The sequence below is a fragment of the Xenopus laevis genome, chromosome 2L, assembly GCF_017654675.1.
Source record: "Xenopus laevis strain J_2021 chromosome 2L, Xenopus_laevis_v10.1, whole genome shotgun sequence".
Classification (NCBI taxonomy): domain Eukaryota; kingdom Metazoa; phylum Chordata; class Amphibia; order Anura; family Pipidae; genus Xenopus; species Xenopus laevis.
Window position 1 is genome coordinate 109,821,662 of NC_054373.1, and position 26,007 is coordinate 109,847,668.

Genomic DNA, 26,007 nt, shown 5'->3' on the forward strand with positions numbered 1-26,007 from the left:
AACTCCTTTTTCTTCTCTAATGCAGTCATCTTTTACTTTAGTGCTACAAAGTAGATCTGTATTCTATATAATGTAAATGTACAATAAAGAAAATATACAATATTGATAATCTGATGATTTTATCAATGTAAATTTTTTGCAGCATTGCATGGGTCATGGGTCTAAGAACATTTACTGCTAAATAGCAAAATGACTTTTTGTTTATTTTATTTTTTTATTGCTGACATTATACAGTTCTTGAAGAAGCTTACAGTCTAATTTCCTTACCTTCGGTGTGCAAAAAAATAAATACCCACTGCTCAGTTTCATCAGAAACCAGTTAACTTAGCAATATATTTTTGGGCAGTGGAAGGAAAACTGAGAACTTGGAAGAAACCCAAGAAAATAAACGTATGATGTGAACCTCAACGAGGTAGTGCTTTGGTCAGAATCAAATACAAAACTCTACTACTGCAAAGCTATATTTCAGTACTGTAGTACTTGTTGCTATCTTCAGGAGCCTGTTGACTTCTAAAGGACTTTTAAAGCTGAGCAATATCTGTGCAGGTAGCTGATCAAATTCATGTTTTTGGGTTGAAAGGTAGAATCAGTAATATGACTTACCACTTAAAACAAGACAAAGGGGTCTATGCCAAATCATAACTATTGATGGGCGAATTTATTTGCCAGGCATGTTTTTCAGAGTTTCTTGAACTTTTTGGCTAACCGAAATGGGACAGATTCGCCCATCACTAGGCTTGGGGAATTTGACCCGTTTCGCTTTGACAAAAATGTGATGCCGGTGAAATTTTGCCGCCGCCCATTAAAGTATAATGGGCGTCAAAAATGCTTTGGGTGTCAGCTCTGCGGCGAAACAAGGCAAAAAAATTCACAACCCATCACTAATCATAACATCATGCACAGATTGGTATTGTTAGAGCTCAAGACTGCATATCATGTCACAAAGTTGTCTGCCTTGTGGTTACATAGATGACAATAACAGATATGACATCTGAATTTAGCTTTAGGTTTATTTCTTTGGTTATGAAGAGAGTGCTTTTTCCACACAGTCTTCGTAGCTGCAGATCTTCTGAATACATTATCCTACAAACCACACCTGAGACATGTGCTAATAATAGCTCTTAATCTGCTCTACTTCTAGGATCAGCACTAAATGCACAAGTGATAGAAGAGAAAACAACCGTGCTGCAGATATTTTCCTATTTCTAATGTGTCGGTCACCTCAGCCGTTAATAAGACATGCTTCATATCTGTAGTTGTTGCTTAATGACATGATCAATGCGGTCAGATATACTGAGATGTAAATCTGTACAGCCTGTTTGTAGAAACATGAAAACGACACCTGAAGAGCTAATTCTGTTCTGTTAACTGGGGAGCAGGTTTATCATAATTAAAAGTTAGCTTTAATTCTTACAAACAAACCTTTTGCTATTCCAAGGTGAAAGTCTCTGGAGAGCCAAACTTTATGGAACAGTGTATGATGTGGGCAGAGCTTGGAATGAAATTTGGAATGTGGCCTATGACTTTGGCAGCACTAATAAATGGATGTTTGGCTTTTTAGGCTAAATGGTACATACAGGGTGTTTTATTGCATGGGAGAACTATTGTGCTAAACACTGAGCTTCACCAACTGTTGCTTCCCATTGCCTTGATAGGAAACAGATTACCTAGGACAATCACAAGTACTGCCAACCTGGTATTGCACAAGATCACTGATTTGCACTTCCCTATGCGATACCAACATATCAACTCTAAATTTCTAGTGAATTAATCATTATTGCGTTCTTCTTATGGGTCAACTTCGGCATATTCAAAATATATACTATCATGCTAAGAAACAATGCCTAGATACTGTTTTTGAACATTAAGGCACACTCTGCCTTCTTCCTCTTAACAATAGGCTCTGCCTTTGGGTGAAAGGTTTTGATAGGCTAAGGATAGTATTTATGTCTGTAGCCTGTCATAGCTGCACATACCTCAAGGTATAGCAACTGGAATCTGACATGGGCCCTCGGAAAATGAGAAGCACAGCCGATTGGCACTCTATTAATACTTGTCAGTCATTTTAATAAGAATTCTTATTTGAAAGCACATCATTGAGGGCCTAGAGCAATATGATCATGGAAATAAGGAGATCCTCATAGGGAACAAAAGGCAGCAGTACACTGATCTTTTTATTTTTTTTAATAAGTAGCCGACTGTACCACGTAATGGGGTATTTTGGACATTTGGGAACTTGATGTCCACTTCCTCTGCCTCAGATAAATGTTACATTGTGTTAGAGTTGTATGTGGCACTGTACAATATTGTATACAGATCTGTATTTAGAACAAAATATGCATATTTAAATAGGAGGAAAAATTCTACTGTTGGAAATCACATCTGTTTTAAAAGCCACAAATGGATGAATCACTATATTGTTTTTCTGATTTCTGGCTTTGCGTTCTTTTTTTAAGTCTTTAGATGTTGGCAGACTATTTTAAAATTGCATAACAATCACTAACTTACCTCGATAGAAAGAGGGCGCACTATTCACTGTTCCAGAGTAAGAGCCTGACATTTTGGCTTGGAGCTCTTGACTATAAAAAGCTTTTCAAAGTAAAGTTTTGCAGTGTGACTTATAATTACAGTATCACAAATAAATGGACATACAAGAAGCACTTTTACTTGTTTTCTGTTTTTAAAACCTATAATTGTTCTGAAGGGTAAAATACAGTATATAATGAAGCCAATTAGGTAATTTATAACATCCATGAAAAGGGTTAACTTAATTTAGATATTCATTTGCAAAACATTTTTTACAGACTTCCTAGGGTGAAAAGAACACTGAAAAAATATTTATTTACGAGAAAAGCAGCCAATGACAGAAGATGCAGAACATGTTTAAATAGGAAAACTTCTTCTCTCTTTACGTCTTTTCTGGAAGTCATTTGTCAGAGGGAAAATGAGGAAATAGCCTCTTAAATCTTGCATCTCTGTAAAAATAACGACTGATTTATTGTGCAGCTGTATACACGAAAAACTTTTACTAGAAAAATTTATAAATGTGGTTCATTATAGATGAAAGATACTGTTTTACAATAGTGAAACTGAATGATTTTAACAGTAATCTTAAGTAATATATCCTAGCTTTTGGACATAGTCTGTAGTGGATATTAAAGGGAGTAGACCACAGCAAAATGATGTACTGTCAAACGTGTTGTCATTACTATGAATGTGATGAAATCATTGTGTGTTATTGGTTTACATGGATAATATGACCGCATTTACGTCATTTTTGCAGTTATTGGGCTAATCCAGGGAGATTTAACAGTATGCATAACGTATTAATTTCCTTTGGCCTTGGAAGTAATTTCTGTTTTCTCCACAAGGATATATGGCATTGCAATATTCCATGATTTCCATCAGAATTTGTATATGATTACATTTATAAACTGCCTTTGCTTTCTGCACACATGACAACAATCACTACTGGAAAGAAAGATTAAAGCATTTCTGTGATTTGGGAGCTCTAGTACAATTTAACATTGACTTGTACATTTAACAAAGCACATTGTGCCACAGGCAATCCATAATAACCAAAGATAACTATATTTTTAATTAACTGACAATGACATGTACCAACATGCGAGAATATTAATAAGCTATGCAAAGAAAATGAATACATTTTTATTGCAGCTCCACAAGCAATTTACAGTAGATAGTATTTAGCTCCAAATACTTCCCATATATTCAGGCTTTTAATTTATAGACATAACTACTGTATAACTAGTGTAGCGCTATAGTAAACTGCTTTGTAATTAGCAGTTATAGCTACTTTCCTTTGTGGGCTGACACCACAGATGAGCTCTCTTTCTCAGGGACAAGCCCTCGCAAAGCGGTGGAGGCAGGGTGTAGTGTAACTGTAACTAGGTGCAATAGCACAATGATGGGCGCCAGTAGTTCTTTAACTGTTGAACATAGAACTGTATTTATTAAACAATAGCACATAGATCATCAAGCACATTGATCCACAATGGAGCATAGAATAACACAGCAGCATAAAGGAAGCATATACTCACAGCACGTATAGGCTGAATCCCTACAGGCTAGGGAATACACAGCAGAGAGTAAGTTGGCAGCGTGTGAGGGGTATTGCCCAGTTTTCAGGATATCTTCCAGTGGCAGGGGAATTCCTATCATCCCTAATCTCAACACTTTAGTCCTTACTCCGGGTCAGTAATACCCTGGGATCTTAATCCCTCTAATCTCCTCCGCGGAGCCTTGAGCTGCTCAACTATTTAACCTCTCTATCACTCCTAGAGTGATCTATAATTGAGTATAGCTGTCTAATTACTAGGGCCAAGGCGCCTATGGTCGACACTACCCATTCCCTTCCAGCCTGCTTGGTTGGGCTAAAGCAATGGACCCAGACCTCATGGTTCCTAAACCTTATATACTCTGGCACAGTGCCATCTGGTGTACACTGTGAGAACTACAGGGGTTACATAAGCACAAGGTCCCCATAAGGACCTTTTAGGCGTCCATATAACTAGGGATGTGCCTGTCTGTAAAGTGTAAGGGTGTCTAAGATTTTCACATCCCTACACTAGAATTTAAATTTTATTTATTTCTCAAGCTTTTCTCAAGCTCCAAACTTTAGACGCTTTGTTTGCTATATTGTGGATATCCTTGTTTTATATCCTTTAAACACATTTAAACTGACATTTTTGTGCTTCCCTATTCTTACAGGTCGAAGCACAGCTGCTGTTGCTTATGGATTTATCTCTTTCAGCATCAGGTTGTTGAGATATTCAACTGCAAGGACTTAATGGATGCTCCTCTGTAAAAATTATAAATATGTCCGTTGCAATTTGTCACTTGATAACAGAGGCCTCTTGCCTTAATTTAGGGCTTCTCTTGCAGCCAGTAGAATGTTGCATAGATTCATAGTTTTTACAGAAGCCAAATCTCATTCCACCACAGGCAGCACGTAACTGGAGCGAGGCAAACGATTCTGTGTTTATTAGCTGTGAATGACATGCACTTACATGTTAGGAAATCAATGCTCCTTAGTAGTAGAAAAGCATGTGATCAGATTCCTTTGTGATTTATCATTTTATAATACACAAAAGCCATGAATATCTTGTAAATTATATCCTTATAAACGGTGAGTTCTGATGTCATCAGTTATAAACAGTGAGTTCTGATGTCATTTCTGTCACATGACTCACTGAAATTTGTGTATTATAATAAATAAAGTACCCCCAGTTGTAAAATATGAGGATATTAGAAGTTACCTCAAAGTTCCATGACCTGTATAAAAACACTCGGCCTTCGGCCTCGTACTTTTATATGGTCATGAAACTCCTCGGTAACTTATAATATCCTTATATTTTACAAGAGGGGGTACTTTATTCACTATATAAAAATATCTCCGAACTGTGCGTATTATTCACGCCATTTGGGAAGTTATCCTTATAATGTTGCTGATTTCTTATATATAATGATGTCACTGAATTAAGACTAACAGCTACGTTTTTTTTCCCTTAAACCTTCGTCTTTTAATTTATATTTGTCTACACTCTGTATTTTCAGTTTGTAGACATATGAAAAGCAGTGTGGTAAATTGAGTGACTTCTTATAAAAAAAAATCAAACCTATTGGACAGAAATAGACCACCACATGCCCGACTGCATTAACTCGAGATTAAACTCGAGAGAGCGGATCCGTCTCTATACGTGTACGGCTCTAGTTATTGTGCCCAGCACCCCCCAAAAGCCTTCAGCTATAAGTGTGTTGCATGGAGTGCTGTAGCATCTGTAGGGATGCAGGTTGACCATGTCTTATGCAGAATGGATAGCCACCTGTCTAGTCAAGAGTTCCAACTTCTAAATTTGTCATTGGCTTTGACACATTTCCTTAAAAAATGTATTAATAGATTGTTGCAGAACTGCAATTCGTTAAATACACATGAAATAGCTGCTTATTTCATGCTAGTAGTGGAACATATGACATTTAATTGCATGTGTTTGCTCATGTTTGACTACAATTAAACAAATACAATGATAAGCAAACTGTTACAGCAGTATTTAGGAACTCTGAGTGACATCTAATGCTCCTCAGGAAACTTGATCCAAGACCCTTTCAGATTAATGGGATTTAAGTGAATATCATTGTATTTGCGTGTGATATCTCCCCCCCCCTTAAATCATACTTCTTTACTTTTAGACATGTAGACATGCTGTACACCCTGGGGGCTGGGCATGCATATTTAATAACCTTCAGATGGGTGGGGAAAACAAGTATTGCTTTTAACTCATAGCTTAGGAGATAAATTAATTAGCAGAAAATCAATAAAAAGGACAGTGTAATCATTTTGTATCCCGTGGGCATTTGGACGTGAGAGTACTGGGTTACTGAACTGAGTTAATTGCTTTGTGTTCTTTTGTTTGTATCTTTGTGGAAAATAGTATGTTTTCTTTTTTTTATTGTTTATCTGAAGAATGTTAAAATAGTTTCCAATAAAATGTTGAATTTCTGTGCAATATAGCATATATTGCTGGCATAATGCACACATGTAGTTTATAATTTGGGCAGCCTGACCCAGTATGGCACTGCCGACCACTTTCTGAGCTTATCTACTGTGGAATTTACACAGTTGTCGGTAAAAAAAATGGCATGGATGTTGTGTTTGTGTTGTGTTTATGTATTTAAAAAATCTTATAACTTCAGATGAAATAAAATAATTCCTGAAGTCCATTTTCTTAGAGGAAATGCTATGGTTTGAATGAATGGTATGTGCATATATTTGTACAGGAGACCCCTGCAAGTAATAGGCCTTTTTGCAGAGCTAGACCTGGAAAATTTCATAGAAGTTAATAGTAATATTTTATCCTATATTTGATTTCATAATGATTATTCTCCTTGCACATATAATGAACTGGAAAGTACAAAGCCATGTTAGCATATAGATAACGTAACATTAATTTTGCAGTAGAATGAAAGTTACATTCTTGCCAAGCTCATTTGGTGCATAGATTTTGGTTACATGTAGCACTTTACAGGGGAAAAGGGCAGATTGTTATTGTTCATGTTCAAATAGTTTTATTTAGGGTGCCTCTGGGCTATCCAGTTTCATTTATTTCGATAAATTTGTATTTGTAATATACCGTAAATCATCTCTATACAGTGTTCTATAGACAAAGACATTGCCCAATTGTGTATCTTTATCATCATGTCTGTCATTTTGATAATGAACCAAAAAGATATGTGCTGTCTCACCAGAAAGCACAGCGGGGCAGTGGGTAATTGCACAGAATGGAACTTTGCTAGAGGTGCTGCACATTACCAGACCTGTAAATAATGCATAGTCTCGAAGTCCAGGCCCCCTGAGAGTTACCCACATCTATTTCAGCTGCTCCCAGGCTGTACGTCTAATTCACAGCTTATGTTGATTAAAAAAGCTGAAACCAGCATGCACATTTCTTCTCTGAATTTATAGCTACACAGACAACCAATGCAGTCATTTGAAAATCCTTGGAGAAAATCCCTCTTGACTAATGTGCCACTAGTTAAACAATATGTCTAGATATATGAACAATATCCTACTTTTTTTTTTTACAAAAATACATAAACATTTCTCTCTTTTTCTCTTTCACATTACTAGCTCTTCTCGCTTTCTTTTGCTGCATCCCATATACGATGCTTTAGAAAAATATTCAGACCCATGAACAATTTTTGAATTTTACTGGAAAACATCCCCTGCATTGAAATGTTCTTATTAGTTATTTTGTTTAACAGCCTCCAATTGTGGGCCATCTAAAAGTATATACTGTATAAGCAATCATCTATGGAGCATTGAACCCAAGTTCAGATGCAGTGAGAACTGCTTGAGAGTACATGCTTTTAGACATCAGCAATTTCCCAGAAATATTTGGCAGGCACAAGATCCATCTTTGTCTATTGAGGACTGTAGGTCTACAAAGCAAAATATTCTTGCTGTTTTTGCTGGGTGAGATTTAGAAATGTCCGAACCTCCATATTCTAGCTTAGGACAAAGTATGAACAAGATCAGAAAAATATAGCTCTATGGGCAGATTATTTGTGACATAAATCTTCACTGCTTCTTCTCTGTGTTGGTACACCAGATTTAGATGTGCAAAACAGTGAGTGGTGTACAACTTGACCTGGCCTACAGTATGTAAGTTCTAGAGCAGAATTTGGGCATTTTCATGCACACCACAACAACTTTGGGTGCACAATGAATTGCAAGCCCTCTTTTTACAAAAGCAAATGTCCATACAAGTTTCCCCTTGCATTCTTTCATGCACATTCTGGACCTCCTAATGCTAATCTAATCTCAACAGGCACAAGTGCTTCTTGCAATATGGGTGGGTGAAAGTTCTACCTGTTCATAATTCCTAATGCTTTTGTCCATCCCATGTATGTGAACCCTATTATGATCTACCTTTTTTTTTTTAATCCCTGTAAGTTTTGCTATAGACTTTTGATGAGAAATATATTTACACGGTGTTGCACAGTTTACCCCCTTCGTGTTAGTTTCCATGTGGTCATATCCACACATTGTAATAAAATTGGTCTGTTAGTGTTACACAAGCTATTGTACCAGGGCACTTGAACTGAAACATATGTGTGACATTATCTACTGCTTTACTTCAAATGCTTTATTTATGCTTGCTGCCAATTGTCACTGCAGATCATAGAGGAATAACTATAATAAAATTAAGCATTCCACTGTAGTGTCCGCAAAGCATATGTGTCCACAGAGTTAATGTCTTACAGCTTTGTATGTTTTGTTTTTTAAATCATTTTTATTGTTTTCAACAAACATGTCAAATTACAGAAATAAAAAGCAATAAAAAAAACAAAAACAAAAAAAGTACATATCAAGCAGTATGTGTTTTTTTTTTAATGTCTCTAGTATTATAAGAAGTCCAGCAGCAAACCCGTTGGTTTTACATTTCTAAAAAAAATGACTAGCTTCGCCTTATGCTCTATATAATTGTCATTTGTTATGTGGCTTCATATAGCTCAGCATTGACCAAAACAGACACCATCATAAATAAAAAGTTAAATTGTGTGCATGAAAGTGCTTTGTGGAGAAATTTCAGGGGAAAAAGCAAATAAAGCATGAGAACAGTAGCCCAGAATTAATGATCTCATTCTGTAGGTGAGCCCTTCCTGAACTGCTAGATTTTTAGCACTAATAATATACATATATTATGCCAGAATTCTTGCAAACCCAATGCAATTCTTTGCAGCCACCTTCTCCATTATCCTTATGGTTTTTTGTATTGCCAGCTGCAGGGCTGTCACGCTTACCCATGATTATTAGCTTCTGCAAGGTTTGTGTAAAGTTTAGAAAAGGTCCCTTTGGCAACAGAGAGAACATTCTTTGCTTGTAGGGATGGGACCTATTATCCAGGATGCTGGGGGACTGAGGTTTTCCAGGATAAGGGGTTTTCCTGTAATTTAGATAAGCATACATTGGGGCCAATTAAAGATTGCTCATGCCTTTTGGCATGAAGCTGAAAGCCTTCCACTTTTGAAATGAAGCTAAACTTCAGCACCTAAAAGCTGCCTATGGTTTTCCTCTTTTCAAAAGCCAGTTCCGGTGAAATGCTGAAGATTGCCGAGGTTTCTTTGTGCCGAAAGGTACAAGCAATATTAAATTTGCCCCTAAGTCTATTTAAAAAAAATGTCAAACCTGGGCTTGTAATAAAATACTTAACCACAAAATTAGGTCACTAATAAGGACAGCTCTTATGCAAGTAAGCAAATGGTAATGCATTGGAAAAACACACGTTTAAGGCATAAAAATTTGCAAAACAAATGAAACAAACATTTGAAGATAGAGGATGCCCTGCACAGTTCAAGAAATCTTGGAGCCAAATGTGTAATACCTTTATAAGAGAAAGTTGTTTGTTTTAGTAGTTTAGGCACTAATGTAGATTTTTCAAAACTCTGTATTGGGCTATGTGCGCCTAATTGTATATAGGCATATCCTACATGTTACATGTTTTTCCTTGTACATTTCTTGGATATTCTTGTGATACAAATTATATTTTATATTTATTCTCTTTGCAAACTTAAATGTATTAAATGTTTTCTCTGCAAAGGGAGTTCTATAATACAGCAGACCATGTGGAGCCTGGGAGGCCCAGATTGCGGGGTCTGCTGTATGGGGGGGGGGAAACGACCGGTAAGGGTTGCTATGTAGTCCAGGCTCCACCTCCTCTTTGGGCCCAGTGTTGTCTATTTTTGCCACTTGGTGTAACACATCTACTATCTCTTTCCCAGTCAACAGTAGACTCCTAAAAAAAAAAAAGCTGAATTGTGTAAACCACTATGCTTTTATGCTAGTCGTCTGTTGCTAATTGGACAGAAGGATTTAGCGCAAACTTTACTGAGTTAAATGTTTTTTTAAATTATTATTTATTTAGGCCCTGTAATCTTTCCAGTGATTGGAGCTCATGCCTTCAGGCTACTAAAATACCTAAAAAATAATTTTCCAACTTTTTCTTGCCAATGGCATTGATCATTCTCTGTATGCTCCGTGCTGATGTTGAGATGCTAAACACAAAGTGAAATAATATGTGAGGTTATATCTATCATAGTAGCTGATGCAGGGCTGATTATTTATCCATTCTTTAGCAATTCTAGGAATACCTAAGACAACAAATAAGTATTTCCACTTAAATCTTGAGCCAGGTGGACCGTAAAGTTAATTTTTCTCCACTCCCCATTGAAACAACCCCCAGCTGGTACCATATGGGCAGGAACTTGTATGATGCTTTTAGTAACGCAGCAGAGCTCATGGGCGCCATCTTCTGTGTCTTTAGTACTCTTTGGTAAAGGAACCCTGTATTTGGCGCATGCTCATTTGGAGTAGTCCGGTATTTGTACCAACTGTGCATGTGCCAAAAAATTCAGTGTATTGCAGAAGGGAAAGAAGAAGAACCGAAGACCGGAATATGAAGCCAATGAGCACACTACTCTGCATAAATAAGTGAGCATGCTGTCCAGGGGCACTTTCTGGAACAATGCACTGTGAGGGTAGGAAGCAGGGCTCTGGGGTAGTAGATGGGGCTCTACTTACTGGAGGGAGGGGGTTAGGTCTCCTTTAAAAACATCTTATTTGGATCTCACTAATGGTTTGCAGTATTTATTTGTCACTGGCCTTATAATTAACATGATTGCTTTAATTTAAGCATGTTCAAAGGGATACTTTTTTTGGGCAGTCTTGCTTCTTTCATTTGTCTCTATTTATTGTGTAGTGGTAATATTAAGGTGTTGGTTTGTTTTCATACTGTAACTGCCTGCAACTCTTAACTTGTCCTTAGTCTGTTTTTTCTCACTTTTAAAATCCTTCATAGCTTTACCAGATGCATATGTTAAAGCTTAGCATCTGCTTCAAATGCAGAAAGGCATATATGCATACCTCCCAACATTTGAAAATCAGAAAGAGGAACAAAAAGTTATGCTGCAAAACTTTTTTGACCATGCCTATTTTGTAGCCATACCCCCTAAATACCTTGTCTATTTTACAAAAATTGGCAGGTTATGGAAAGTTTGAACACATTTCTGGGGGTTTTAGGGTCATGCTTTATGTTATTACAATTTTGATCATAAAGGTGAATTGTCCTTTAGGCCAATGGCCGACAAGATGATTTGTTGCCCACGATTATTTATAAGCAACTGCGGCAACAAATCTCCCAAAAATGACTCATTTTAAATAATTGAAATCGCTGGCAGTATGACCAATATATCTATAAATCGCCCGAAGTGTCCTCTGGAGCAAGCTTTAGGCAATTTAGCAATATGTTGGAGAGGCATTTTTGGGAGATTTGTCATCTAAGGTTGCTCATAAATAATCGTGGGCGACAGATCTCCCTGTTAGCCACTACCCTTATGCTTCAAGTCACAGTTTCCCCAAGAGACCTGCTAATCTTAAGTAGATACAATTGTATCTTTGCTTATCCTAAATTATTACAAATGTATCTAAGAGCTGAGTATTCTGGGCTCTTTACCAAAAAGCCTTTTATTTAATTAAGCTTTAGAAACTTGTTTTTTTATAGCGTCTGTGCAGAAGATCAAAGAGAAACTAATTTCTGCAGTAACATAACTACCTGCCTCCGGGCGCAGGATGTGCACCCGGGCCCCCCACCCCGCTAGATATGCGTTTTTTTCCTGACCGTCGGACCTGCTCCCCCGGTAGTTATGCCACTGCATTTCTGTAGCAATCCTGGACTGCAGACTGAGGTGTTAAAATCGGGACAGTTGTAAGGTATGATATATGTATTTTGGGTTACTTTTCTTGTTACTTTCTTTTAGCTTTTTTGTAGAGGCATTTTCTGTGTGATTTTGAATGGAGAGTCTCTTCCCTATACCTAAAAGAGTTAAAGGAAACATGGACATTGTTTCATTTGTTTTTCAGTGATTTTTTTTTTTCCGTCATTTGTTTTAATTGCATTTTGTTATGTGATATGTTCTTAGATCATTTCACATGGTTTAAGTTATAAAAGATCACACACCCATGCCATGAATAAGGTGCTAATGTTGTGTATGTGTATATGCAGAAAATAAAGTGGGGCATAATGTCATCTCACAAATTCCTTGATAAGCACAAATTAGTTCCTGTTATATTGGGCGATGCACGTTTTAGCTTGTTGCTTTGTCGTGTTTTGATGCTGTCTTCATCAGGCTGGTGCACACACTCTCATCAGAAAGCATGCCTCTGATCTGTACAATGAGATTGCTTAGACATGTAAGCACTTAAATGACAAGGGCCAGGACGAGGAAGATCAAATGTAAGGCAGTGACAAGAGTAACAGGCAGAGGTTATCTTACTAAAATAAATGTTTTTTTCCTCTGAAGAACATGAATATAGCTTGTGATGAAAAAAAACACACCTTTCTTTAAAAAGTGGGTGGTCTCAAAAGCAGGTATGGAGGTTATGGCTAAAATGCAAACACTGCATATGTCCCCCCCACACACACACACACACAAACAGCCGTTTAAGTACCTTTCCACTTTTTTTGACTGATTTCGGCAACAGTGTGCATGCATGTGTAGTTGAATGTGCCTTTTTTTGTGTGTTAGAAGGTGAACAGGTATAAATCATACAATGTTATGTCATCAAATCTATCAATATTCGGGATGCACTGAAACCATCATTTTTGGATTCATCCAATCACTGAGTCCTAAAATTTGACTGAATCCCAATCCAAATCCATATATAATTAATATGATATTTAGAATGTAACTTTCTCATGCTGCACTGAGCATTACACTGGATGCATTAATGAAGGTGCAGCCTGGGTAGAATGCACTTGCACAGCACAGGTTTAGGTGCAAGTTTGAAGTGAATGTTTCAATAAGGGATGCCCAGTTTTGCACCTCTTAATGCTCCTCACGCCTTTCACCTACCCATAAGAAATTAGCTCAACTATGGCACTAATCCAAAGTAAACACATTTTATAATTTGCATATCCATTGGTATCTCAAAATCATTAAAATAACAGTTTGTGCTTTTTTTTTTTTTTTTTTTAAATAAAAAATCCACTTTTTTGTCTTCTAAGCTCTTTAAGCTGATCCTAAGCTACATTTCCTGTAGCCCACTCTAGACTAAAAGATAAGATTGGATAATTGCTTCCAGAAGAGAAAAGTCACTGTTCCGTGATGAGTCATGAGGCCAAGATGTGGCTATTAACTGACAACTTTCAGGGGCCAAGTTCAGGGCTGAAATTTAACCAATGGCCAGCTCGGGTCTGCTGCCATTATTGCTGATAGATAGCTCTGCAATTTACCAGCAACAGGTGATTGTGACAGGGCGAAAACATATAGAACTCACAAGCAATTGTGGATGGGGCCAATGACCGTAATATACAGCAATGTACAGACCAATACACACTCACTACAAGTGCTTATATATTGTGTGTACAATTAGCCACTTGGTTCCATTATTGTCAGAACAGCCAGTTATTTCTCCCTTCTTAGATAGGACTCCGGAGAACCAGTTGCTGATTCAGTGATTCATTTATTCAAAATGTGCACAAATGTATTTCTCCCTGCAGTTTTATTATTGTATTGTAGTTACTGTTATTTCAACTCTTACGTGCTCAGACTAATGGTCTGGGGGGTGGTGTTGTATGTTTTTTTCCCCATTTTTTATTTACATGTTCTGTGGCGTGGTATAATAGGGGAGGAAATGTAAACATGACATTAATAGAGGTCAAAATTGAGTCAACTTGTATGTATGGAAAATTGTCTATTTAAAGGGGTTGTTCAACTTTGAGTTAAATTTTAGTATAATGTAGAGATTGATATTCTGAGACAATTTGCAGTTGTGTTTTTTTTATTTGTGGTTTTTGTTATTTAGATTTTTAATTTAGTCTGATTTACCCTAGCAACTAGGCAGTGATTTAAATGAAAACTGGAATATCAGTAGGGGAGGGACTGAATAGAGTGATAAGTAATAGAGTAGCAATAATGGTAACATTGAACTTTCACATAGCAATTATTAAATAATACAATTAATAATCAGATGTGAGTCTACCGGTAATATCTGACACCTATCATCTATTTTGATCCTAGGGAACTGCCGACTTGTACACTCTAGTCCATCTCATATGTGTTACAATTCAAATTTCATATAATACTGTGTTTGCCCGTGAACTTTGACTCCATCAGTCATACCCTGGGGGGTCCCAAACCAGTTGTTTAGTAATAAAATATATATTTGCCTTTGGAAAATGTTAAAAAAAAATCGACGTTAATCATATTTACGTGACTATGAGATTTATATTTGCAGAGGATATAAATAAAAGCAGGCATTTGGAAAATAAGATAATGATATAGTTGCAGATTTACACAAAGGCTGTTGCCATGATAACTGGAAAAATGTTTTATTCTCTCAACTGAACCATGGTATTTGCATATTTATGATGTTCAACTGCTCCAAATGAAAATAAATCTCAAGACTTTAAAACTATCATATCTGTTACACATATATACGATGAAATCCTATCAAATGTTTATTTTAGCAAAATGCTTGGGGAAAATTAGCAAAAGAGGGATACATATGGATCTTAAAAACAAATAAGTGCTTTTTTCTGTGTCATGTTCATTTCAAACCTTGAACAGCCAGTTAACCCATAGCTTTTGGCAATTGGCTTCTGGGGTGAGTGTATAGTATGGACAGAAGTAAGAGATTTACTTCATATTTAAAAAACGGCACTGAGTTTGCCCTGCTTTGGTGACCCCTAGCAACACATCAGCAGGCACAATTTACTGGTAAAATCTCTTTATTGGGTGCTATGGGTGCCTTTTATTACATGTTTGGGTTTGATGTGTCCGTCGTTGATTTTAGACTTGTGTGCACCCAGTCATGTGCTTTTTTGAGTGTTCATTTTTATGTTTATTAGGGAGGCAGCATTGAAAGGATTGTGAAGGGATCACAGGAGCATTAGTAAGGTGGTTGCTTGATTAAAGTATTCCTAGCAGCGTTGCTTGGTACAGGTATAGGATTCCTTATCCGGAAACCAGATATCCAGAAACCTCTGAATTACGGAATGGCTGTCTCCCATAGACTCCATTTTATCCAAATTAATCCAAATTTTTAAAAATGATTTCCTTTTTCTCTGTAATAATAAAACAGTAGCTTGTACTTGATCCAAACTAAGATATAATTAATCCTTATTGGAAGCAAAACCAGCCTATTGGGTTTATTTCATGTTTAAATGAATTTCTAGTAGACTTAAGGCATGAAGACCCAAATTACAGAAAGATCCATTATCCAGAATACCCCAGGTCCCGAGCATTCTGGATAACCGATCCCATATCTGTATATTATTTTCCAACTCCCAGCTTTTTCTCTCTCTCTTTTTCTCTCTCGCTCTGTTTTTCTTATTTCCGTTTGTTCGGGATTCGGCCTTTATCAACAAGATTCAGATTCTGCCAAATTCTTGTTACAAAACAAGGAATTAAAACATTTCTTTCCCCACTTTTTCCTTTCCCTTTCAGTATTTGGCTGAATCTTTCACAAAGGTTTTGGGGATTCAGCTGAATCCCCAACAGTGCTATACTTTACTTATGTGTGACTTACAGCTATATATCACAATCATGTAAACAATCCATTCCAATTTGATAATGAGCGTATTTAGGTCAGTCTAATGCCAATCAATATGCTATTATTTTAAACAAATCAGGCCAAGGAGTAAACTGTTGATGTAATGGGTACCAATTTCAGGAAAACAAGCATCATTCAATGCCGATTTGTATGCAACTAAACACATTGCATTTAGGGATGGGCGTGAAAATGACAACTATAGACTTGTATGGCGACTCGCATCAAAAAATGACCATAGACTTTAATGGCCATCGCATTTCGAAACAAAACCGGTCAAATTCGCCCAATTAATAAATTTATTGTTCCTTATATATGCTCATTCACACAGTGCACCGTGGCATTGGTGTATTCTACACATTTATAAACATGTTTTTTTGTCTTAAAAGCTCTAGACTGTGGTATGTCTATTTTAACCAAATTGCTTGTTTCAAATGCACCATAATCTATATGGACAATAATTTTCAGTTTATTTCAGCATAACGAACATTAGTTGTGAAACAGGCAATTATCAAAAACCTCAAAGCTTTTCCAATATATACATTTGTACATGCTCCCTGTCTCCCACCCCATAAACTCAATTTAGTTTGTAAAGTGTTCTTCTCCTGCTGGCAAAGCCATTGCCAGTTTACAGTATTTTTCACTGCAACATCCAGCATTCCATGGCAAGAGTGGAATACTGGGAGCTGTAGCTGCATGGTAAAGGTCCCTACAATAAATTGTAGGTGAATGCTTCTCTAATCAAAACGATCCCCAGTCCACATATTAAACCTCAAATCAAATGTTCCCCTCTACTATGTATTAGCGCAGGGTGCCCAAAGGGTAGATTGGGATCTTCCAGTAGACCTTTAGCTGGTGATCAGTAGATCTCAAGACACTATCAACAAATAGCTTGTCTAAATCGTTCTCCTATTTCAATCTTCAGATATTATGTTATGGTTACATAAGAAATAGTTTGTAAAATATTCATGTTCGCATAAATCAAAGGTATAAATCAATATTTAAGTAATATTTTCCATGGAGCAGAATGCTAACAAAGCTTTTATGGATGTAGATCATAATGGGAAATCATAACTAAAAAGTAGACCTTGCATTAGTAAAGTATGGGCACTCCTGTATTGGTGTGGTAATAAACAGGCACAAAATACTCCTTGTTGTATCTACTGGGTCTGTAATAAAGAGCAAACTAAAGGTTGAGCATTTGAACCCCTTTATTTTAATCTGACAGGATTTCCGTTATCACACTGGAACTGATGCTTGACCCCGTGTAACTAGGTCATTTGAGGTCCCTGGGACCAACTGAATATTTTTCTCAGGAATGTCAGGCTCAGTACAACTGATTTGCATGTCTGTGCACCCGTCTCGCTACTTTATGCAGTGGGCACATTCAGTCATATTATACACATTGTAAAAAAAATCCAACACCATCAGCACATAGTGTGAGCTTGTCTGGTCCCTCTGAATAACAACACAAAACCCTGCTTTAAAATATTGTTGCATATTTCATTGAACTTCGTTAACGCTGCAGGGGAGTCATTACAATTAAGTGCCGTTTGGTTCTCATCTGGAGATCAGCTGGCTTTTGTCAATCTCTTACTTTGCACAAACCATGCTTTTTCACTAAGAGGGCATTTTTTTTGTGTTTTGCAGCCCTCTTCCCACCATTCTCCAGCTCTGTATTGTCTTCAGAATATGAATGATAATAGAGATGGCGGAAGACAAGTCTTTATTGTCAATGGATGAATAGGTCTTAGAAGATCATTCACCCATAAAGACCTGAGGAGTAGTAGCTGTGCAAATATAATGACAAATCTCATAGACTCTTTCTCTGATAAGTCTTAGTCAGTCTGCTCTGTCTCTAAGTACATATAAAGCTGCTTCTCTGTGATGCTCAGGAAAAGAAATACATGCTCAAGAAGGAGGCAAATATAGATATTTTCATACTGATGGATTGGAAAATTATTGTGCTGTTTATCCTACATGAATTTTTGTAGTTAGTGAAATGAATATCACATGGCATCTGGTGAATATAGATCTTGATCAAATTAGAAAGTCTTATCTAAAATGTAAATAAGACACTCCAATTTATCATTATTGTATTCCTGTTCTATATCTCGAGTCTCCATAACCAGTTTGGAGATGCCTCATTTTACAACTTTGCATTTTTGTTAAATTCCTACTTGTTTTGGTTTTAAAACTCAATAAAAACATTTACATGAAAGAAAGTCTTATCTTACTAACAGCTTATACAAATGAAAGACTTATTTGTGGAGTCCTGGTTCAGCTGAGGCTACAAAATTCTCTTGGCGTACCATGTGGGTCTCACAGGCCTTTAGTTGGACAGCCCTAGTTTAGACATTTCACAATTCTACTAGCTAATTTATATTAAAAGTCTACAACAACCTGTTACTATTTAAGTCACTGTGCTTTACTGGTTTCCAAATTGTTCGGACTTGACAGAAAGCATGACACATTAAGCTAATTATGGAACATTTTTTGCCAGTAAATTTCTGATTAAGTATCTAGAAACATATTTTTAACAGATGGTGAAAAATGCAAGTTGTATATCTTAAATGGTCAAATTCAGGACTCGCGTGTGCGTGCCTCGACCCAAAGTTTAAAATTCACTGTTCATCCAGTGGGTCAACTTGCTGAGAAATTTTTATGGAGTATTTAGAAAGTGAGGGAATATGTATAAATAAATCCTCTTTTTATAAATACGAACCATAACAAAGGAAAATACTTGAACTACTCTGCACTGTAACAAAAACATTGTTATCCCACATGGCTCTTGTTTATTACTATGGAATTTGGAATCTGTGTAAAGCAGGGGGGCTGTCACTTGTGGCTCTCCAGCTGTCCCTGTGCCCATGTCTTTCTGCATACTGCTACTAAAACTGAAAGGTAGGGATAAGATGGGAAAAATGAATGAAAGATAAGAATAATGGATGAAGGAGACCTAGTAAGACTGTGAGGGCTTCATAATTTGTTATTTTCTACACATTTCTGATAGTTATAGCAATAGATCACAAATATTGGAATTTTTAGCTATTCTGGTGTTGAAGCACTCAAAATCATAGTATATCCCTCTGCTTCTATGTTATATTATTAATTTTAAGTTGAAGTCCCTGAAAAATATGCAGCATGAGAGCATATTAAATTTGTGGTTTATACAAAAGCTCATTCCGTTTTACGGTAAGCTGGGTTTATTTACATAGAAAATGTAATTATTTTAGCAATAAACTGTCTCGTTAGTATGACCATCTTCTGTTGAGTTCAGTAAATATACAAAGTGGCATTGTGTTATATAAATTTCCTGGAAAACTACCGACTTCTAGGATATGCTCTTCCTGTTTGCTTTAGATTGCCTTTGGGTATTTCTCAGAAAGCCTCTAGAGAATGACCCAAGGGACTGATAAAAAAAATACTAGATTTTATATTTTCAATTAACAAAATTAGGGATGCACCAAATCCAGGATTCGGCCTTTTTCAGCAGGATTCGGAAGTAAAAAATGTTTTCCCCTTCCCACCCAAGGATTCAGGGGTTTGGCCGAATCCAAAATAGTGGATTCGGTGCATCTCTAGACAAAATGTAATTCTTTGTCTAATAAAAACAATGACGTGGTGGATTGACAGTTGACATCAGTACTTCTGGGCGAATGTTGCTTTTGGGCTTTGCATTTTACAAGATGTTCCATAAGAAAGCAATGTCCTGCAGATTTCTCATTTAAATTAGGTTGTTTTTCAGATGAAAATAGAAGGCTGTGCATTTCCTATGTCTGTTATTGCAGTCAGTGGGGACACAATCCCCATAACACTATAAAGAATGTCTGCAAAAGATATTTCAATAAATTTCATAAAATATTGCCCAGGGATTTAGAAGCATACAGACGTGATAGAAGTAATCACATACATGTCACTTTGATGTTCTGATTTTTACTCGACTGCAAAGACTTGTGGCTCAGGGCGCTGCAGGGGATCACTAGGACTTCAGGAAAGATGGCAGAGCAGATGGATGGAAAGGAGAGCTGACAGAGTGCTCTGTGGAATATGACCCCTGGCTGTTACACTTTTCAGCTGACAGGAGCACTGGCCTGGGGTAAACATTAGCTGTTATTCACTGGGGTACCAATTGGTTACGTTTCCCAAGTGAATATAGCATTTTACATGTTCTTTAACCTGCAATTAAAGTGCAGAAATCCACCAGTAACATCAGTTTGTTGATGGCAACCCTGGCCCCTAACCACTATTAGAGATCACTGGGGAGGAAAGGCCAAGGAATGACACAATGATGCTCACTGTAATAGTGTTTGGCTAGAATCTGTGGCAAGCACTGTTTTTTGTTTTTTTTGTGCAAAGCAACTGCTTAAAGCAGGAAAGTTACATTTGGCTGTATATGTCAATATGGTGTGCTTACTGGGTGTTGCAGAAAATGTACAAACCCAATACATTCTGAAAAAAATAGATAAAATATAATGATTTTATAGTTAGAATACTGTAACCAGGCAAATGAGATATTATTGTAGACATATATTATGTGTATTTGGTTTGTATGTCACAAAGAAAAATTGTCACTTGTAATATACAGCTCTTATGCCTTTATATAACTATTGAACTTTATACTTTATAATAGGGAGTACATAATTTCCTATATACAGATCTGTTATCCGGAAAAGCGATATCCAGAAAGTTCCGAATTACGGAATGGCCATCTCCCATAGTTTCAATTTTATCTAAATAAAACAATTCTCTGTAATAACAAAACAGTAGCTTGTACTTGATACAAACTAAGATATAATTAATCCTTATTGGAAGCAGAACCAGACAATTGGGCTTATTTAAGTTTTTCATAATTTTCTATTAGATTTAAGGTATGAAGATCCAAATTACAGCAAGATCAGTTATCCGGAAAGCCCTAGGTCCCGAGCATTCTGGATAATAGGTGCCATACCTGTACTATATTTTATATTGTATGCTTGGTGTTTAGTACAAATGTGGGTATGATTGCTGGTGTTTGCAAGTTTTCTTGCCTTTTCCTGAAGTTCATTTTGGCTCAGTATTTCTCCTCTGCCTCATATCTTTCCTGAGCACTTTAATTCACACCCACAGAAATTGCGTGGTTCTTCTTTACCGTCTGTCTGATGTTATTTATTTTTTACTTTGGCAACAGTGTAAAACATTGCTGTGCTTAAAGGGGATGTTCACCTTTGAGTTAACTATGATGTAGAGAGGGATATTCTAAGACAATTTGCAATTGTTTTTTTATTTTTTATTATTTGTGGTTTTTGAGTTATTTAGCAGCTCTCCAGTTTGCAATTTCAGCATTCTGGTTGCTAGAGTCCAATTTACCCTAGCAACCATACACTGATTTGAATAAGAGACTGGAATATGAATATGAGTAGGAGAGGCCTGAATAGAAAGTTGAATAATATGAAGTAGCAATAACAATAAATGTGTAGCCTTACAGAACATTTGTTTTTTAGATGGGGTCAGTGACCCCCAGTTGAAAGCCGGAAAGAGACAGAAGAAGAAGAAGGCAAATAATTTAAAAAAAACGATAGAAAATAAACAATGAAACCCAATTGAAAAGTTGCTTAGAATTAGCAATTCTATAACATACTAAAAGGTAACTTAAAGGTGAACCACCCCTTTAACGTCAGCTGCCATAGCTCCTTATATGACAATTTGAATTGCTGCAACTTGTGTTATCATACAAGCAGTTACAGCATATCTATAATGGATGTTTCATGGTATTGCCCTTAGTGTGTGCCCTACTCTACAGCCTTTTGGTTTTCCAATTGCATGCCAGCGTGTTATTGCGCCACACACGCTTCAAATTTCTCTAAAAAGAGCCCACAATTCAGTCTCCTGTAGTTTCTAAATCAAAAACAGCTCAACTGCAACTCATTTCAGCTAGTTCCTGGTCTGGCATGAAGCCCCGTCCCCTTTTCTTTTCTGAGCTCTCCTTCTTTCTTTGAATGTTGAGACAGTTAGAGGTGCCTATTGAGCATATTTGACAATCTTCACAGTTTGAGATAAGAGGAGACTCTCCTGGGGACAGGGGGAGGGGTTTTTGCACATGCGTAGTAATTGATACTGGCTGAAGGCAGAAGTTAAAGGAAAACTATACCCCCAAAATTAATACTTAAGCAACAGATAGTTTATATCAAATTGAATGACATATTAAAGAATCTTACCAAACTGGAATATATATTTACATAAATATTGCCCTTTTACATCTCTTGCCTTGAACCACCATTTCGTGACTCTATCTGTGCTGCCTCAGAGATCACCTGACCAGAAATACTACAACTCTAACTGTAACAGGAAGAAGTGAGGAAGCAAAAGGCAGAACTCTGTCTGTTAATTGGCTCATGTGACCTTACATGTGGTTTGTATGTATGCAAAGTGAATCGTACGATTTCAGGGGGCGGCCCTTATTTTTTAAAATGGCAATTTTCTATTTATGATTACCCAATGGCACATACTACTAGAAAAGTATATTATTATGATAATGGTTCATTTACATGAAACAGGGTTTTACACATAAGCTGTTTTACTCAGTGTCTTTTAATAGAGACCTACATTGTTTGGGGGGTATAGTTTTCCTTTAAGACTTTAGTAAGATGGCGGCAGCTTACCGTCAGCAGCCTGCAACTTCAGCGCTTAGTTTTGTTGCAAAAAGAAGCATGATTTCAAAAAATAAACATAGCGATTTTGGAGGGGTATATGAGGACGACAAAATGAGAAAAGAAGTAAGTTTTGCCTTTCGTTCTGCTTTAACGGATAAGAAAGCTGGTTATTTTAAAAGTATCACATTTGCGAAGTGAAATCTAAAAGTCCAACATGTGAAACACACTGCACAGTTTCTTAGGATGTGCCTACTTTTGACCATTTCATCATGGCCACAGAGTTCCATTTGAAATAAAAACAGAAAATGATTTTGTTAGCTTTGTGGATGCTGGTCACATTGATCATAGCATAGTCTCTTTCCTATAGTTCCAGTGATAACCAAGATATGCATTCACCCACAAATGTTAACCAAATTGAATTTTAAGTTGTTCTCCCCATTCCATTTAAAGGGTCTAGCCCTAAAGTTTGTAAACCGCTGGCCTAGACACACTGCTTTATCTGAATTGATGTGTGATATATACACTTCTTAGATATGCCGCACACCATTGACAGGAGAAAACCCAGGTGCCACCTCATTGTGCTGCGTTATTTAAAGTCCAAAAAATAGGTGCATATTGGGAATTTTTTTAAGTTAAAAATCCATAATTTTATTTATCACATTTTAAAAACAGGCCTGTTTTTAAATGTGCTAAATAAAATTATGGATTATATATAGGGAATAGTTAGCCCAGTGGCACTGTGTTATGTCTGAGTAAATGGCAGTATATATTGATTTCTAAATTTCTAAATGATATCCCCTTTTACTCTGCAAAACTTCCTTTGTTAGGGTATATTGTGTACCTGATTCAAAAGAAAGAATACGTGTACATCAAAAAGCCACGGCAAGACTTTAAAAAGAGAAATTTAAGGTACACTTTCCTAAACTTGTTTTGCAGGGATATAAACTATACTGAACAAGCCCAAACTCCCCTAGCATTATTGTGGCAAACTGCTTATGAACATCAGAAGAATTGCTTGTTTTTTTTACTTCAAAGCGAAAAGCTATAAAGAAACAGTGGTAAAGTATCACCACACACAGTGATGATTAATTTTAGATTTTAAAAAATGGTTCTTCGGTTATTTTTTTTTATTATTTCCTAAATATTTAAATATACTGCATGTATTAAAAATGATTCCAAGACAGATTTTCTTTTTTTACTCCCCAGGTTGTCAGTCATATCTATCATAAGATAGAAGGCGTATGGGATGAATCTGTCCGCATAGTACTAAATAGGGCTCCAGGGAAAAGAGGGGCTGATGTGGCTGTGACATGCACTCAGTTTATAGAGGCACACAAAGGAGATAGGGGCATGGTAATCTAAGTTTGGACAGCCATGTGACAGGAGAAAGCTTCTTTCTTTCACACCGACATCCAGCTTGTGATGTCACATGTCTGTTCTTAAGTTATGACAGTTCATTAGCATCTTCTGAGGGGGAGCTTTCCTTGGAGGAAAAAAAAGAGGGGAAGACAGAAGGGGGAGGGAGTGGCAACAGATTTTTTTTTCATTTTCAGGGCTCAGCATGCAGTAAGCCTGGGTACAATCAGGCAGAGAATGGCCATTTTATAGCAGAGATCCTGTGTGACGTGTAACTGCTTTCTGGCAGCTACTAGAAGTACCAGTAGGCAGAGTGGAAGTGAAGCTGACAAGAGTGAATCTTGGAAAGAACTGTAATCTACTGTAGTGGGGAAGAGAGACACTCAATCACTGCGGCTGTAAATAGGAGGCAGGGGGACAGAGAGCACAGCAAAGGAACGACAGAGACAGAGTGTTTCTTGGAGGGGGGATTAAAAAGCATTTTTGGTGCATGGGATGAAGCCAGCCATGGAAACTGCAGCAGAGGAAACTACAGAACAAAGCCAAGAGAAAAAAGGTACCCAGAGAGTTCTTGTTTAGAGATTGTACTCACAGCCTGGAGGCTTAGATCATATGGCTGTTTTTTTTTTTCTTCCATCCTTCCAGTTTTAAAAAGCTTAGGAGAATTATGCTAGCTCTATTTTGCTTATGTTTCTAACAGGAGGAAATTTTGCTGATATATTAGAGAAAAATACCTTTTTCTTTATACTTGTACTTATTCTTATACTTTTTTCTTACATATTTCAATTAAATATTTTTGACACCGTTATAAACACCAGCCAATCGTGCAAATGTTTTACATGATTAATTTACCTACCAAAAAAAGGATTAGGTTGCCCTTGGCTTTCCAGCTGTTGTAGAACAACTCCCAACATCAGATAGCGGGATCTGGGAGTTGCAGTTGAAGTGCTAATTTTCCTAACAGTATTTGGTATTGCACTTAATGTTTGTTGCACTTTTTGTGCCACGATTGTGTGCGCTCATGATGCTATAGAAATGAACAGACGTATACACGTGCAGTGATTACACCAAAGGCATGGTTCAGATTAGAGAGGATTCCTTGCAGAAATCTGTATATCTGCAGTAGCACCTACCCTCCATTCTGTTGTTTGCATACACTATTCAGGATGTAGTCTTTAAAATTTGCTTCATTTTTATTTTTTTAAGGTTGCTCCATGTATTTGTTTTCCCACGGGGTTGTGATTGTTCTAGACACTCTACCTCTTTGTGAGCACTCACCATTATTCTTTGCTCTTGGGAAGGCATATTCATGAATAGCAGTCATTTTCAACAGAGAAATGGTTTCTCAGCAACTCGAAGCCATGTTGCATTTCTATCTCAAGGTGAAAAATATATTGTGCTATTTTTTTGCCAAGGGTTACCCTATTTTCAAGTACCAAAGATGCTTCTTCATAAGATGCTTCATCTAAAAATATATATTTGTAGTTTTTAGGTTATTTTACATATTTTTTTTAATCTGCATTGAAAATGTAAAGGATCCTAGATGCTTGCCCCCATAAATTGATCTGTATCACAGCATACAAACCATATAGATACATATTTAATGATTTGTCCGTTTGATTTACAGTGTTTCAGATAATACATTATTAATTGGAAATGCAACAAATAAATAAAAATAGTTGGTGAAGGGAAGGATATGTCCCTATGGATGAAAATATATAAATACATATATTGTGATATTTTGTAAACCCAACCATATTAAAAGCTTACTCTATCAGGATACAGAATAAGGCTAAAGTATTGTATCATACACTCGGGATATCAATATAAGTAGAAACTAGTATAAAATGTTCCTTGTAATGGTTGCTTGTATTAAACATCACGTGACTC

The 26,007-nt window shown here is 36.7% G+C and overlaps 1 protein-coding gene across 4 annotated transcripts in view; it reads left to right on the forward strand.

Annotated features, from left to right (window-relative positions):
• gpm6b.L (glycoprotein M6B L homeolog) overlaps positions 1 to 26,007 on the forward strand; it is a 77,765-nt gene that overhangs the window by 19,012 nt on the left and 32,746 nt on the right. The window contains exon 1 of one of the 4 annotated variants that reach the window (XM_018244939.2): positions 24,327 to 24,673. In XM_018244939.2, the coding sequence (XP_018100428.1) occupies positions 24,613 to 24,673 (61 nt within the window). In that variant the 5' untranslated portion in view covers positions 24,327 to 24,612. 4 annotated transcript variants of the gene reach the window in all.